Here is a 15,701-nt window from a genome sequence, read left to right on the forward strand (position 1 = left end):
AGAAGAGAAGCTAAGATTTGAGTGTTCGTTGATCGGGAAAAGAGGGGAAAATCGTTTTTTTGGTGCTCACGAGCAGAGGGGGGGAGGTTGCCAGAGGCGCTTGAATCACAGGAAGAAGTGCGGCTTCTTCTTCCGGTCGCATATGGTGAGGTGGTGGACGAGCTTCTGGAGGCCACAGCAGGTGCCGAAACCCTCCGAGAAGATGTGCTGCAGGCACTCCATCGCCTCGCTCAGCTCCGGGTACACGCGCTGCTCCTTCCTCTTCCTCCGCCGCCGCTTCTGCCTCTGCACGAATCAGCCGACGATCAGCGAAGTCCTCGGCGATCAGCTTCATGCAGCGGAGGTGGAGCCAGGCGTCGTCGCACTGCCGCGCGAGCACCAGCACGTCCACCACGCCCTCCGCTTGCGCCCGCTCGCACACGCGGGTTTCTTGTCAACCAGCGGCCAATCCAAGCCCACCGCGGGCCGGCCCACTGGACCTGCAACATTCCATGCGGGTCGGTTCATCTGAATCCAATTTTAAATGGGAACTTGCCCCAAATTAACCAGACCCCGAACAATCAAAAACCCTCTCTTCCACCCGGCTTCTCGTCGCCATCGAGAACGTATGGATTCGGCCGCTTCCTCTTCCAAATGCTCCGACTGCCCTAAGCGACAGAACGACAGTGGTGGCGGCTTGGCCGCCCAATACTTCGACGTCTATGGCCCTGAAGTACGCGTCTCTTCTCTTCTTCTACTTCCTCTTTTTTTTTTCCATCTTCCAACGCCGAACATCTTCAAAAAATTTTGGTTTGATTTGAGCTGATAGGCTTCTTTTACCTTTGTTTGAACAAAATGACCAATGTGTGGGGCTCATTTTGCTTTTCCAGCTCGTGTGAACCAAAAAAAAAAAAAAAACTAATCAGCTACTCCGTACTAGCTTGTGGAAAACTACGGCTTTCATGTTTTTTGTACGAGGCATCTTTTTTGGTGTGCAGTATAAACTTTAGGACGGGATTGCCTATGTATTACGTGAAGTATTCGATAGCATTTAGATTACTACAATGTTTACCCAATAACTGGATTGGTCTATTCCTTTCAGCTCTATTTTTCTATGGTTTCAATTTTTTTCTTCATGTTCATCTGTATATGATTTTCAATTCAATGACAAGATTAAGAAAATATTATAAGGAAGCTAGATTTGGAATCTAATGGTGATTATGGTTGACTTTACTCTTTGTTTACTTCAGTAATATTCACTTTTTGTTTGATTTTCTTTTTTCTTGGAAGGTTGATTGATTTACTTCTCTCTCCTTACGTGCTTAGTTGATTTGGAAACTCTTGGTGTATTTTTTTTTAGATTTGGCTTGATGTTGTACACCTATTTTGTGACATTATCTAGCAATCTTAGATTCACTGAACTAGGCGACAGCTCAAGATAGGGCGGGCAGAAGGTGTCTCTTAATCCCTACATGGTTAGTTCATGACATGGTGGCATGCTTAGAATAGATGTGACATTCCACCTAGTGGTTGGCTAGCTATTTGGGATTGAGATTGACCTTCTACATCATTTGGCGGTGCATGCTGATAGCAGAAGTAATTTCTGGGCCCTTGGTCATATGCCCAGACCCAAAATGCTGATGTAAATGAAGCTCTTAGTCAAGCTACAATTTTGGTGGAATATAGTGATGTAGATTTTAATTGATGTGAATTTGACTCCTTACCATCAAACTTGGGACCCAAGGATTCCACGTCCCATCATAGGTACCTTCAATTTCTTCAAACAAGTTGAAGAGTTGAGTTGGGGAAGGCAATATGTGAGTACGTGACTCTTCAGTCTCACATGAGCAAGTGTAGGAAGAACCCTGCAATTTACAACATGGATATATGCATGTTTATGGATATATGAGGCATCCTTCCAAACGCTAAACTCATGGATGGAAGGAGATCAACTCAGTTCGAAGTATTATTCTAATTTTTTTTTGGTGTCAGAAATATTATTCTCTATTCACAACAATGATGTGTATGCAAAGAAATGGATCTACCCATTGGAGTTATGCATTCAAGATGATAGAGAGTAATAGATAAAATTTTATATTTTGATAGTGGTTGTTATATTCAATTAACTTGTACATGGTAGTGGTGAGTGGGGAGTCAATGTTTTTACTAGTAGGGAGCACAACTCTCACTAGCAGAGAAAGTGTCGAGTCGTATGGCTTGATTGTGGCCGGTTTTGCGTATGTATGCATATATGGAGAGATAAATAAAACAAGAGACAAGCACAAACAGGCAGAAAGTTACAACTTGAATTTATCGTTGTGTCCCTCTCTTCTCTCTTCTCTTCTTGTCTTATTTTTGGCTTAGCAATAGTAGTGGCTGTTCTCAAGTGGATCATTCGAGCTTGGTACAGAGTTTTTGTTTTTCTAGTTCAAATTGAGTGGATCAATCTGCGTCATAGTCTCAATTTGCTCTTTAACTATGCTCCTATTAATTCTTGTTTATGAAACTAGGTAGAAGATGATACTTTGTCAAATTTTCCATAGCATAGTTGTGAAAAGCGTGTGCATGGTTGTGCCTAGGCGCAATCAGGAGCGCCATTTGCGCCTGGGTAGTGACTTAGGCGCAGTACTTGAATGAAGCGCGCTTAAGCGCACGCCTTTTGAAAGGTTAAGGCGCGCTTTAGGTGCGATTTTCTTGCCTTACTGGAATTAAAAAAAATAAAAATTAAAAGCCCAATTCATACCTTTAATTATCCTTTAAATTTGCATGCATGCATGCGACACATTTTTTTTACGTGACTCTTCCTCTCTCCTAGAAAATGAACATCAGCCTCCCTTAGTCCCTTGCAAACTTATTGATTTTCTATCTGCGCGACTCTTTATCTCCCCTAAAAAATCAACATCAACTTTCCCTCCCCTCATCAAACGTAAACTCTTCTCTCGCCTACAACATCAACATCGATCTTTTGAATTTGGCTACACTTTCTTACTTTTCTCCTTTTGTTTCATCATAACGGTATGTTTTTATTCCTCACAAATTTAATTTGAAGTTTGATTTTGATTATGAAGATAAAACTATTTCAAAATTTGAATGTTAGTGAATTGTATATTTACATTATTGTTTAATAGTTTGTGAAATATTTGAATTTTATTATTGAAATATTTTAGCATAAATTCCCTATATATGTTTGAATTGTAAAAATTTATATCTGAAGTGCCTTATTCGGTAAGGTATGTGCCTATGTGCTTTTAGGCACCTCACACCTTAAATAACTATGTTCCATAGAGAGGTTGGTTCTAGTATACCTCTTTGATTGGAATCTAAGCTGGAGATTTACTTGAGCCCGTGGTTTCTAGTGCTCATCAATGTTTGGTTGCATGAATGAGATGTATTGTTTCAGCCATTGACTCTCATATATACTGTATCAGCAAGTGTAAATGTCAATGTGTCATTAATGTTGACATAGGTTCAATGGTACCGCCCAAAACTAACATGCCTTGACTTGTCTTAGCCAATGTTGTCAAAATCGCGAGTCGGAACGTAGAATCGCACGATTCTACGCATTTTTGGTGGCCTTCCGCGTTGCGTGCCCAGGCGGAAGTGGAATCGGGTGGAATCGTGCAGAATTGCGTGGAAGCGTAGCGGAAATCGTAGACTCGTAAGAGTCCAGCGATTCTACGCGAAATGTCCGCTGGTTTTCCAAGACTAGAAGGTCGATCGCAGCGATCGATCAAACACGGGTCCAAGAAACTTTTCTCCTTCAGAAAAATAGGGAGATCGGTCTGTGGACCGATCCACCTATGGCCTGATCGGTCCACAGACCGATCTGCAAGGGCCGATCAGCCCCTAGGCCGATCGGCCCTTGCAGAGCCCTGATTTCCGCCTTCGTCACGTGTTTCTCACGAGTCGGTTGTCGTTTTCTGCGTGGGACAGAGGGACAGGGAGAGTTTCGGGACAGAAGATTTGATCTCAAGAAACCCTAACTTTCCTAAGTCGCGTTGCGAGCCATTGTCGCCGCAACTGCTGTGCTTCGTTCTTCTTCAGCAACCATCGTCTCCTTCACGTACGCGTCTGTCTCCTCCTCCCTGTGCGTCCGGTGTGCGTCGACCGGCACTGTGACTGACTTCGATTAAAGGTACGCCACCATCCGCCTCTGTCCCTTCTCCATCTATCTCATCTGTGGGTCTCTGTTCTTTACTTCTTTGGCCGTCTCTGTCCCGTCTGCATCTCTGAAGGCTGTTGGCCACGTCTGTGGTTCGCGAGCTGCTGTTGCAGAGTTGCAGTGTCGTTGGTGAAGCTGAAGCTGCGTGGTGGTGTTCTTGTTCTTCTTTAATTTCACGAAAATGAGTAGAGAAGCTAGTGTTGGTGGGTCTGGTGAAGCAAGCTCCAATAGTGGTGCAGCCACTCCAAGCGTAGCTTCCACAACTAGTGGAACTTCAGATTCCAAAAGATTGGCAGTGAATGCTCCTGGAAATAGATCTGATCCAGGTTGGAAACATGGAATTGCAGTTGATGAAAATCCAAAGAAAGTGCAATGCAAATACTGTCAAAAGGTGATAAATGGAGGGATTTATAGACTCAAGCATCATTTGGCAGGAACACAAAAGGATGTTGGAGCATGCAAGGCTGTTAGTGATGATGTAAGGAAGGAAATGTGGAAAATTGTATCCTCATTGCAAGAAAATTTAATAAAGAGGGCAAAGGAGATTGAAGGAAGATCAAGTGATTCAAGTCCTCTTGGCCAATATGAAGATGAGGAGGTGGAGGGTGCAAAAAGACAAAGGCGAGAAATTGCAAAGAATCCTGCTGATCTATTCAAGAAAAGGGGTGTGAGTAGTCAAACTACCATCAATGGCATTTTCAAGAAGAATTTGAGGGAGGAAGCTTGCCAAGGGATTGCCTCTTTTTTCTACAATAATGCTATACCTTTTCATGTGGCAAAAAGTGATGAATTCAAGAAGATGCTAGACTTGGTTGCAAGACATGGTATTGGCTTTAAGCCTCCATCCTACCATGAGATTAGAGTCAAGTATTTGAAACAACAAGTTGATTGCACCAAAGAAGTTATAGAGCAGCACAAAGCATTTTGGAAGAAAATGGGATGCACAATTATGACTGATGGGTGGACAGATAAGAGGAGGAGGACTATATTAAACTTCTTGGTTAATAGTCCTATGGGAACCATTTTTTTGAAGTCAATTGATGCATCTGATATATCTAAAACAGCTGACAAGATTTTCAAGTTGATGGATGAAATTGTTGAAGAAGTTGGTGAAGAGAATGTAGTGCAAATTGTCACAGACAATGCAGCAAACTACAAAGCAGCCGGGGAGATGTTGATGGGGAAGAGAAAGAGGCTATATTGGACGCCTTGTGCAGCTCATTGCATCGATTTAATGTTGGAGGATTTTGAAAAAAAGATACCAATACATAAAGAGACAATTGCACGAGGTAAAAAGATCACAACTTACATCTATTCAAGGACTGCGCTTATTTCTCTATTGCATCATTTTACCAAAGAAAAGGATTTGATTAGACCAGCCACTACCCGTTTTGCCACATCTTACTTGACTTTGGGTTGCTTGAATGACAATAAGGGAGCATTGATTAGAATGTTTACATCCAAAGAATGGAAATCTAGTCAATTTGCAAAGACTAAAGATGGAAAGGTTATTGAAAATGTGGTAATGGATAAGGACTTCTGGAAAAGCATTATTACATGCTTGAGGAGTGCTTATCCTTTGATCAAAGTCCTTCGTTTGGTAGACTCAGATGAGAAGCCTGCCATGGGGTTCATTTATGAGGAAATGGACAGGGCCAAAGAAAAGATACAAGCTGCCTTTAATGGTATTAAGAAAAGGTAACTTAATTTATTACTAATTATTAAATACTCGTATAAATTTATAATTTCTTGGAAACTAATTCAAATTTTTTCTCACTCTTTAGTTACTTGCCTCTATGGGAAATTATAGATGCAAGATGGGATAATCAACTACATCGGCCTTTGCATGCTGCGGGCTATTACCTTAACCCTCAATTTCATTACAGTCCTAATTTTAAAGCTGACTTTGAAGTGAAAAGAGGAATATATGATTGTCTACAAAGGATGGTTGAAAGTATGGAAGAAGTAAAGAAGATTGATGCTCAACTGGAAGACTTCAAATATCGAAAGAAATTCTTTGGTAGTGCAGTAGCCACTTGTGGAATTGAAACCAAAACTCCAGCACAATGGTGGGAATCATATGGTTATGAACATCCTGAGTTGCAAAAGTTTGCTATTCGTGTTTTGAGCTTGACATGCAGCTCATCTGGCTGTGAGAGGAATTGGAGTGCATTTGAGATGGTATTGCATTTCATTCTTGAATGAAATTACCTAGTTGTATGTGATTATATGAGTATGTGTTAATTGATTTTGTTATTATTTAGGTCCACACTAAGAGAAGAAATCGTTTGAAGGCAAAAACGATGAATGATGTAGTCTTTGTGATGGCTAATTCAAAATTAGCCAAGAAGAAGGAATTGAGGAAAGTCAATGACTATAGCATTGATGACCTAGCTTCTGATGATGATTGGATTGTGGATGATAGTGAAAATTTAGATTTGGATGCTTCAAATGAAGATTTGGTTCCAGTTGAAGAAGGACCTAGTAGTGGAGCACCTCATGATGATTTGGAGCTGCCTAGTTATGATGATGATGAAGTTGAAGAAGGTGGAGATGCCATGGAGGATGCTGGAGATGAAGAACACATGGAGGATGATTATGAATTCATGAATTTATGAAGTTTAGAACTTGACTATTATTTTTCATGTTGTAGACTTATATGTTATCTAAAATTTGTGACTTATGACTTATTTTATGTGTGGATTGTAGAAGACCTTATAAATGTTTAGTTTAATCAAATGTTTAATGTGTTTTTGAGGTTATTAATCTTATCTATGTTATTTTCTATGAGTATATATATGTTTATATATAATTTTACATTTTGGTAGAAACTTATGATTCGTGTTACGATACTATGAGTTTACGATTCTACAACTCCCTTTCGTTTCAACGTAGAATCTCGATTTTGACAACCTTGGTCTTAGCCATTTTGGATGAAACTGGTTGAGACAAGGAAATTATCTTATGTGGGAAAACTATCTTCTCATGATTCATTATTCAATTTTTTTGGTCCCTGGGACGGGTTGACGGGGGTGCTGGGGGCGAGCGTATTCGCCTTTTGCCACAATTATTCAATTTTTTTGGAAGTCAATTATTGGAGAATATGAAACACAAGAAAAAGAGAGGTGAGGAATATAAAAAAATGGACTGTTCTAACACCAGAGGGGAGGAGTGATGTCAGTGTTGAAGACATCAATATGCATCTATATCATGAATTTGGTTTAATTTTCATTGTATTAGTCCATGTTCAACTCCTAATGATTAACTATGATACACCTATGTATCATAGTTTTGTGGAAAAACTTATTAATATACTTAATGTCATGAGAGCATTGCTTAATTTGGATTTTGAAAAATTATGCAGTTGGTGTCGCTAGGATATATAGGAACCAATACTTCCATCAATGCACGACACTTGTTTTGATATTGTAAGGTAAAGTCATTACTATATATTGGCCTTTATTGGAGCTAAACAAGCTAAGTGAAAAAGGATTATAGAATTGATATTTATTTAAGTTGATCTTGACACATTTTGAAGCAAGCCAAGTGTTGGCACATTATACCATAATTGTATCATTTCCATTTGATTGAAATTCTGCAAACTTAAACCTTGCTTGAATCAATTACTTTTGTTTGAGCTATAAATTCTAGTATCTAAGTCTTATTTTGTGAAAAGATTGTCTCCTCATTGTTTTGTTTTCTAAGTAACCTGTTTGTCCATATGCTTGAACAAGACAAATCTAATTGTTAGAATATTCTATTCTTTCTACATATTACTTTGACGCTGCTTGTTTGTTTACCTCTTTTAGTTTCCTTCAAGCCTTCTACATTGCAACACAAACATATCATCCTTGCTACATTCTTTCTCTACTTCTTACTGTTTGATCTTTTATTCTATTTGACTTTGCCAAGTCTTGCACCAGAGAGTTTAATGATTTGCATGATGAGATCTTCATAATTATCTCAAGCAATCACCATGCATGTCTCTTGTAATACATTTCCCATATTGAGTATAATGAGATGAAAGGTTTAAAAAAGAACATATGTAGGTGGTATGTAATCAACTCTACTGCATAGGGCAAATGTTGTATGCACACATGCATGGTATTGATACTAAAATTATTAAAAATATTTATGTTGGTAAAATTGACTAATGAACATACATTAAAATAATACATTAACATAGGAAAAAATGTGTGAACCGCACATTGTAAAACACATGAAATGTAATGATTTACATTAATCGACAATGTATAACAGATTATGTCTTTAAACTTAAGTAATACTAGCCATCGTGCACATGTATTGCATGTGTAATATAATACATGAATACGTCTAAATTAATAACTCAGGCCCATAAATTGGATTTGATAAGGGTGCGCTAGACTCATGCAGTAGTGTAATGTAAAGGCGACGTTCAAGAACCCCCGTAGCAAGCTACTGTAACGGACTCTCCCTTATAAAAACATAATTTAATTTTTTATATCAGATATTAAACTGATAATAACAAATTCTACACGATCTAAATTGGACTCTCCCTTATAAAAATTAATTTAATATGACACTTAATCTTAGCCAAAAAAGTCAAGAAAAATATGCTTTTTAATGTTGTTGACCCAAGGTATTTATAGAAGCTTCTCTGCTCGCGGTATTGCCAATCCTAAGATGTGGGACTAAAGAGAACCATGACAGTGCATATTTCCTTATTGATTAATGAGAAAAATTCTCAATAATACGCCGAGTCTCGAACTCTAGATCTTTGATTGATTAATGAGAAAAATTCCCAATAATACAGCAGTTGAGTCTCGAACTCTAAATCCTTGATTGATTAATGATAAAAATTCCCAATAATACACTGTAGCTGAGTCTCGAACTCTAAATCCATAATTGATTAATGACAAATTTTCAATAATACACCACAGCTGTATCTCGAACTCTAGTTGCCTGATTGATGTGTTGAAATTATTAATAAACCTTACAATTATTTTAAATATGAAAAGAAAAAAGGACATTAATGTCATTTGATTTTGGGCTTCACCAAATTAATTGAGAGTCAGTTAGTAATGTATCCAGATTCTTAATAAAATAGTAAAAATTTCCAGTAATACATCGCAGCTGAGTCTCAAACTCTAGATTTCTAATTGATTAATGAGAACAATTCTCAATAATATGCCGCAGAGTCTCGAACTTTAGATCCCTGATTAATTAATAAGAAAAATTCTAAATAATACGTTGCAGCTGAGTCTTGAACTCTAGATTCCTAATTGGTTAATAAGAAAAATTTTCAATAATACGCCGCAGCTGAGTCTCGAACTCTAAATCCCTGATTGATTAATTAGAAAAATTCCTAATAATACGCTGCAGTTGAGTCTCAAACTCTAGATCTCTGATTGATTAATGAAAAAAATTCCCAATAATATAACGTAGCTAAGTCTCGAACTCTAGATCCCTGATTGATGAGTCTGTGGAAATTACTAATAAGCCTTGGAATTATTTTTGGTGTGAATAGAAAAAAGGACATTAACATAATTTCATTTTGGATTTCACCAAAGTTAGTAAAGGGTCCAAATTCTTAATAAAATAGTAAGATACATGTAATTATTATCTAAAATGCTTACCACTTGTAAAGCAAGTGATTGACCTACGAGTTACAAGCTACCAAATAGGGTAATTTAGGGTTTGTAAGTCATTTTGGTCTATCTAAATTAATTTAAATGAACTGATATTTTTTTTCTTTTTTTGGCACATGCCTGGTTGAGAAGTTGCTGTTTAAAAATGCATTGATATATGTGTTTTAAATTTCTTATTGCTGGCATCAAGTTTGGAGTGGGAGTTCGGTATAAGTCAAACATTTATATCTTTATTATCTAGATGCTGACAACTTTTGCTCATAAAGTTACTTTTTCAAATTTTAGTTCATATCCTTTATACTGTCCTCTTGCAGGGAAAAGCAGATGTTATATATAAAGTTCCTTCAGATTCAACATTAACTCTTCAGGTTAATGCCTACAATATTTTGTATATGAAACTTCATACTTTGCCAAATCTGACTTCGTCTGGTGATGTAGGATATTCAAGGACTTGTAACTTGGGTCATTGGGGATGGTCTCATGCCATCTTGGGTTTTTGTAAAAGTATAACTGCTCTATCCTTTTCCTTCTTGTTGTATCTGAAGACATGTTATGTCCTATAATTTTTGGAATTGCAGGACTCATAATTTTTGTTATGTATTTATCTTGAATTGGTATAGGCTATACTTGTGTATATGATTTGCAGTTTCTTGTGTATTTGGATCCTTTTGGCTTTTCAATGGGGTTATGTTAACCAAAATTTCCATGTTCCATTATGCCTACTGGTTCACATTTAGAGGCTGGTATAACACAAACTCTTGGTGAGAACTGGCATCATTTGGACCATCAAGGAGATTGGCTGGTAGTGGCAGTTCCAGTGAGCAAAGGAGAAGGCATGGTGTCTGTAGGAATGTAGTTTTCTTCTCTTTCTTTCTCTCATTAGGGATGTAAACGAGCTGAACCGAGCCGAACAGTATTAGGCTTGAGTTCAGCTCATTTAAGTTATATTCGGGCTCGAGCTCGGCTCAAGCTCGAATCGAACTTTTATCACAAGGCTTGAGCTCGACTCGTTTTGAAATTACCAAGCTCGCAAATAGTTCGAGCTCAGTTCGTTATTAGCTCGATTATCATAGTTAACGAGCCTAACTCGTTAAATGAGCTCGGGCTTGTTTTAGAGCTCGTTTTTTTGACTTTTTTAAGGTTCGTTTTAGAGCTCGTATTGCTGGCTTGTTAAGCGAGCTCGAAAACTCATTTGAATAAATTTTCAACAAACCTAACAACTAAAATAATATAAACTCAACACATCATTGAACATCCCAAACTATTACATTGAACTTTAAAACTCAATACATCATTGAACATGTTCGCGAGCCCTTTAATCGAGCCGAGCTCGAGCATGAGTTCACGAGCCTATAAACGAACATATTTTCGAGCCCTTTAAATGAGCTGAGCTTGAGCCCTTTAAACGAGCCAAGCTCGAGCCGAGCTCATGTGCCTATAAACGAACATGTTCACGAGCTCACGAGCCAAATGTCCTTAAGTTCGAGCTCGGCTCGATAAGATAAACAAACGAACTCGAACGAGTTTTTTACCGAATCGAGCTCCGAATAGCTTGCGAACTGTTTGGTTCATTTACATCCCTATCTCTCATTGTCCTGCTCTTTTTCATTAGCACTGAAGTTACTACAAGAACTAGACAATCAATCTGTGCTATGTCTATATGGTTGTACCAGGTGGTTATCTTACAATCTGGTGCTATATTTATATGTATTTAATGAGAATTGAAACCTTAATTGTCACCAACAACTCATGACATATTGTGGCTCCATTTCTTCCTAGTAACCTTACTGCCTCCCTGTTTTGTCTCCTCTAACATGCCGTTGTCGCCTCCTCCCTTTTGGATCCTCCTATCCTGATTGGTATGAATATACAAGTACTAGACCAGCCTGAGGTAACTGTCCTGACCAGAAAACTACCACTTTTTGTATATCATTTGATACCTTGAACTCTCGACATGCATATTTGGTTGAAGATCTCTTTTATTATATGTGAACTAAATTATTCCCTATAAGATGACCTGACAATTAGTCCTAGCATTTTATGCCCTTTTCTGGTTACTAAGGGAATAATAAATATTTCTTTTGATAAAATTCTTATTGAGTGAAGTCTAGCATTGAATTCTTTCACTATTCTGCTCAGTGCTTGTTTGCTGATTGATTTAATTTTTTTTGAGTAAACCATGACCTACGTCTATGTTCTTACCAGTCTCTAATCAATCTGTCTTTTATCAGAACAAGCCACTTATAAGGAAAGTCATTCTTCTCCACATTCCAGGCCTTGATGCAGCTTTGTACATGTCACACACTGGCCTACTTTCTGCCCTAAAGAAATATTGTGGTACGCCTAAGCCAGCATTAGCTTTAAGGTTTGTGGTCGAATATTTAATCATGCCATTAGCTCCAGACAACTTCTCTTCACAAAATCAAGATATTATTTACTGTTTTACATTGCTGAAATGTCAACTATGATTCAAATGGTCATCTCTGACTTGGATACTCAAATCCAACCGCAATAGTTTAACCCCATCTATCTGAATAGCTTTTATGTTCATTAAATTTACTTTGTTTAGATGCCAATTTTACTTGGATGAGTTGGAAACTATTGATGCCCTCCTAACATGCAAAGTGAAAAGAAAGCGCGGGGAAGTTGATCCAAGGCCCATGCCACCCATTAAAGCTATTAGACAAGGCAAGGACTAATTCTCAGTGTAATATGATGCTTATTTTGTTTTCTCTCCATCTGAATTGATAAATTAATGATGTGCTCATCTTGCTTTACAACTTATTTTGTTTTCCTTTACAACTTATTTCAACTACTGCAAATCTTGGATACTGCTGTGCCTTCTAACAAGTTGCTAGGTTCCTGTGCTTGAAACCGACCTTCAAAGAAATGGAGGCTTGTTTCCTCACAGATATATTCAAAATACGTGCTTATGATGTTTGTAAGGGTGGATTGTGCTTCAGATCATTAGAATGAGGTGTTAGAGATATTTGCTTCTGTCAAAGTTTAAAAAGTATGAAAGGCTTAAGATCAGTGGGGCATGCAACTTTGCACTTGGCTGATAGAGTAGTGTGGTCTTATTAAAGTTTCTGTTAGTTTGTATGTGATTACGATGATAATTCTATTTGAGTTAGACTTGCTGGAGGATATTATGGATTTCTAATTACTTTTTTTGTTGTTAATTTGGTCAAATTTGCTAGGCTATACTATCAATGTTTTATTTACTTAAGCAATCCCTTTAGCATTATGAATTCTTCATTTTTCTCTCACTAGAGGGAGAAATTTCATTGACAAATTAACTCTATCACTGTTTACTTCAGTTAATGACATGTATTATTTCAATTTATGGCATGAGTGGTGCAGTGGTACATGACACATACTAAATAAGCCTCATTCATTATCAACAAGAAAGCTTCTTGATGGAGCATGAAACAGGAACGAGGGAGAAATACAATAAAAGGAGATAAAATTACAAATGAAATTATTACCTATGCTCTCCTTTATTCATTTCCTTTGTCATTGAACAACTCAGGCCCTCAATTGTTGTTTTTTGTCTTGTCCATGCTCTTATCCTAAAGATGTGCATGCCTATGGATATCATTTGAATGGTGAACAAGTGATTCTAGTGGTTCCAATTAGTCACTATGTAGGATGGAAGTGTTGATTGGCTTCAAAGTGATGTGGTATTTTAGCAATAGGGGATTTATTTGAGTGGCATCAAACCAATTTTCAATATACACTTTAATTTTCCATCTTACCTTGATGCATATCACTTATCATGAATGGTCATTGTTAACTCCAATTTTTTGTATTTACCGCATGGAATAACTTCTTTAGTAAGATTTGTTTTGGCTGGTTTTAAAGGAATATCCTCTGTCCATTGAACTATAAGAGGGATAAAAAAAATTTAAATTACTCGGTTTACTTAAGGTTAATGTCTACTTTTTGTCTATATGGCACTTGGTTTACTTAAGGTTAATATTTAGTTTTTGTCTATATGGTACTTGGTTTACTTAACAATTTTATTTGGCTTCTAATATTACTCTATTATGGGTGCATATATTAGATATTCTTAGCTTTGTATGTTTCTTTTTTGCAAGATTAATAATCTAGTAGGAATATGATAGAATAAATTAGAATATGTGTAAAAGGATGAAAAAGTACCAGAGAAAACTTTAATTAATGCAATAAAAAATGACTTAATTGAATACCCTTGTGTATAGCTCAATGGATGAAAAGATTGTACATAGGATCTAATCAGGGAGAAGATCTATGTAGTCAATCGCAAATTAGTTGTGACAAACACAACTTGTTGACCATGATGATGATGATGATATGGATATGACCAGATCAGATAGTTGAAATTGACCACTCCATGAGAACAAGGAACCTAGTCCTAGTTGATGCTGGTGATTTGCCAGTGCTAACACAAAACCGGCTGTATGGGATAAGATTTTCCTTGAATCATCTGTTATTGATCTGTACAATGAAAGATATCAAAGATGCTATACTGTTGGATATGTTAAAGAAGAGGAGGATGCACTTATTAATCAAAAACTCAAAGAATCAGCCAAGGGGAATGGAGTTGGCGGCATCTCTCATCATAGGAAGATGAAGAAGAGTGCAGATGTAGTTGCATCAATACTTGGAAAAGAGAAGGTAGTGTCAATTGGGGAAGGAGCATGCGCTGTTGCTCATCACATGAAGACAAAGGTTTTCTAGTTGGATGTCTCAGGAAGAGTCAGGAACTATAAGGGGGTGGGGGATTAATTAACACAAAGTTATAAACTTAATTACATTAACTACAATATTATCGACTATAAGCCATCAAGTTGTAGTTGTAATTAATGTAAGGATTAGATTTGATTTAGGTAACTAAGAAGTTTTAATGCTATAACTTATATTTAGAAGGTTTTTTTAATTAATTGAACTATGATTTATATATTAATTATGTTATAATTTCTGCTATATATTAATTATGTTATAACATTATGACATCTTTTAATTATGTTATAAAGTTAACCTACACAATTTTGAATTTTAATAAAGTTTATAATTATAAATGAAATGACTAGTTATTAATTGATATGATACATTATAATAAGTTATCTCATTCTAATTCGATAAGTATTAATAAAAAAAAATTAAAATTAGTTACAAGACAATTAAAATTAATTTATACCGTTTATAGATTTTATGTAATTTATGAAATTCCTTCTAATTGCTATTTTAATAATTATTTATAGATTTGTATTCAAGAATATTAGTTTAGTGTTTTATGATTTTTTATTTTCCAATTTTGGAAAACCTAAACTACATGAACTTTCATGAATTAGCTACGGTAAAACAAATGGAGGCTTAAAAGAATAATATCAATTTAAATTCATAGGACGCTTTGAACTTTAAAATGAGCCAAGAGTCAACAATTAGCAATCTAATTTCTATATGTTTATTTTTGGAAGTAAACAAACCAATGGAACATGATCAAAGCAATATAAAATAACAACTATCTCGGCTCTATGAATCCTTTCATATCATTGAGCTCGATCTCTTATTATATCCTCATCTATATTTAAATGAATTTTTATCATGTTTAATTGTTGCTAACCAACTTTTTTTTTGTCTCTTCCTCGATTAATGTGCATATTTGTATTATTGAAGCAATACAACACATCCAAATTCATTTCAGTGTGCTTCATTCCTGTTGGAAGCCAATACTCCAGGATGTAACCAAACATTAAACCTGTATAGCGGTGAATTGGCGATCTAAGGTTCTTCCATTGCTGGACCAATCAGATAGTTTCATCTCTTAAGCTAGAGTGAACTGTATTAGCTAATATGCTTAGAAGCTGTTTTCAACAACTGTTTATTTTCATGCCAACTAAGTATTTCAAGCTCTCAAACAAGCAATTCATCCCTCTTGCTTGATG

General features: G+C 36.6%; 2 protein-coding genes and 1 pseudogene across 7 annotated transcripts in view; 2 read left to right on the forward strand and 1 right to left on the reverse strand.

Annotated features, from left to right (window-relative positions):
* The first annotated feature begins 283 nt into the window (after positions 1 to 283).
* Positions 284 to 15,701, forward strand: part of LOC121969944 (small RNA degrading nuclease 5-like) — a 43,879-nt gene continuing 28,461 nt past the window's right edge. For 2 of the 6 annotated variants that reach the window (XM_042520277.1, XM_042520276.1), the window contains exons 1-5: positions 284 to 712; positions 10,086 to 10,139; positions 10,210 to 10,275; positions 12,003 to 12,136; positions 12,341 to 12,459. In XM_042520277.1, the coding sequence (XP_042376211.1) occupies positions 524 to 712; positions 10,086 to 10,139; positions 10,210 to 10,275; positions 12,003 to 12,136; positions 12,341 to 12,459 (562 nt within the window). In that variant the 5' untranslated portion in view covers positions 284 to 523. The remainder of the gene's footprint in view (positions 713 to 10,085; positions 10,140 to 10,209; positions 10,276 to 12,002; positions 12,137 to 12,340; positions 12,460 to 15,701) is intronic. The other 4 variants (XM_042520278.1, XM_042520275.1, XM_042520274.1 and 1 more) reach the window with 4 other exon arrangements.
* On the forward strand, positions 3,861 to 6,956 carry LOC121969943. The gene is made up of 3 exons (XM_042520271.1): positions 3,861 to 5,839; positions 5,926 to 6,322; positions 6,406 to 6,956. Exons 1-3 carry the CDS (start codon positions 4,323 to 4,325, stop codon positions 6,757 to 6,759), a joined length of 2,268 nt encoding a protein of 755 aa, XP_042376205.1. The 5' UTR covers positions 3,861 to 4,322; the 3' UTR covers positions 6,760 to 6,956.
* Positions 8,513 to 8,694, reverse strand: LOC121974063 (annotated as a pseudogene).

The sequence above is a fragment of the Zingiber officinale genome, chromosome 4A (genome assembly GCF_018446385.1).
Source record: "Zingiber officinale cultivar Zhangliang chromosome 4A, Zo_v1.1, whole genome shotgun sequence".
NCBI lineage: Eukaryota > Viridiplantae > Streptophyta > Magnoliopsida > Zingiberales > Zingiberaceae > Zingiber > Zingiber officinale.

Coding starts and splice junctions, on each gene's coding strand:
- LOC121969943 (XM_042520271.1), top strand. CDS start 4,323: ATGAGTAGAGAAGCTAGTGTTGGTGGGTCTGGTGAAGCAAGCTCCAAT. Junction 5,840..5,925: donor TTTAATGGTATTAAGAAAAG/GTAACTTAATTT, acceptor CTCACTCTTTAG/TTACTTGCCTCTATGGGAAA. Junction 6,323..6,405: donor ATTGGAGTGCATTTGAGATG/GTATTGCATTTC, acceptor GTTATTATTTAG/GTCCACACTAAGAGAAGAAA.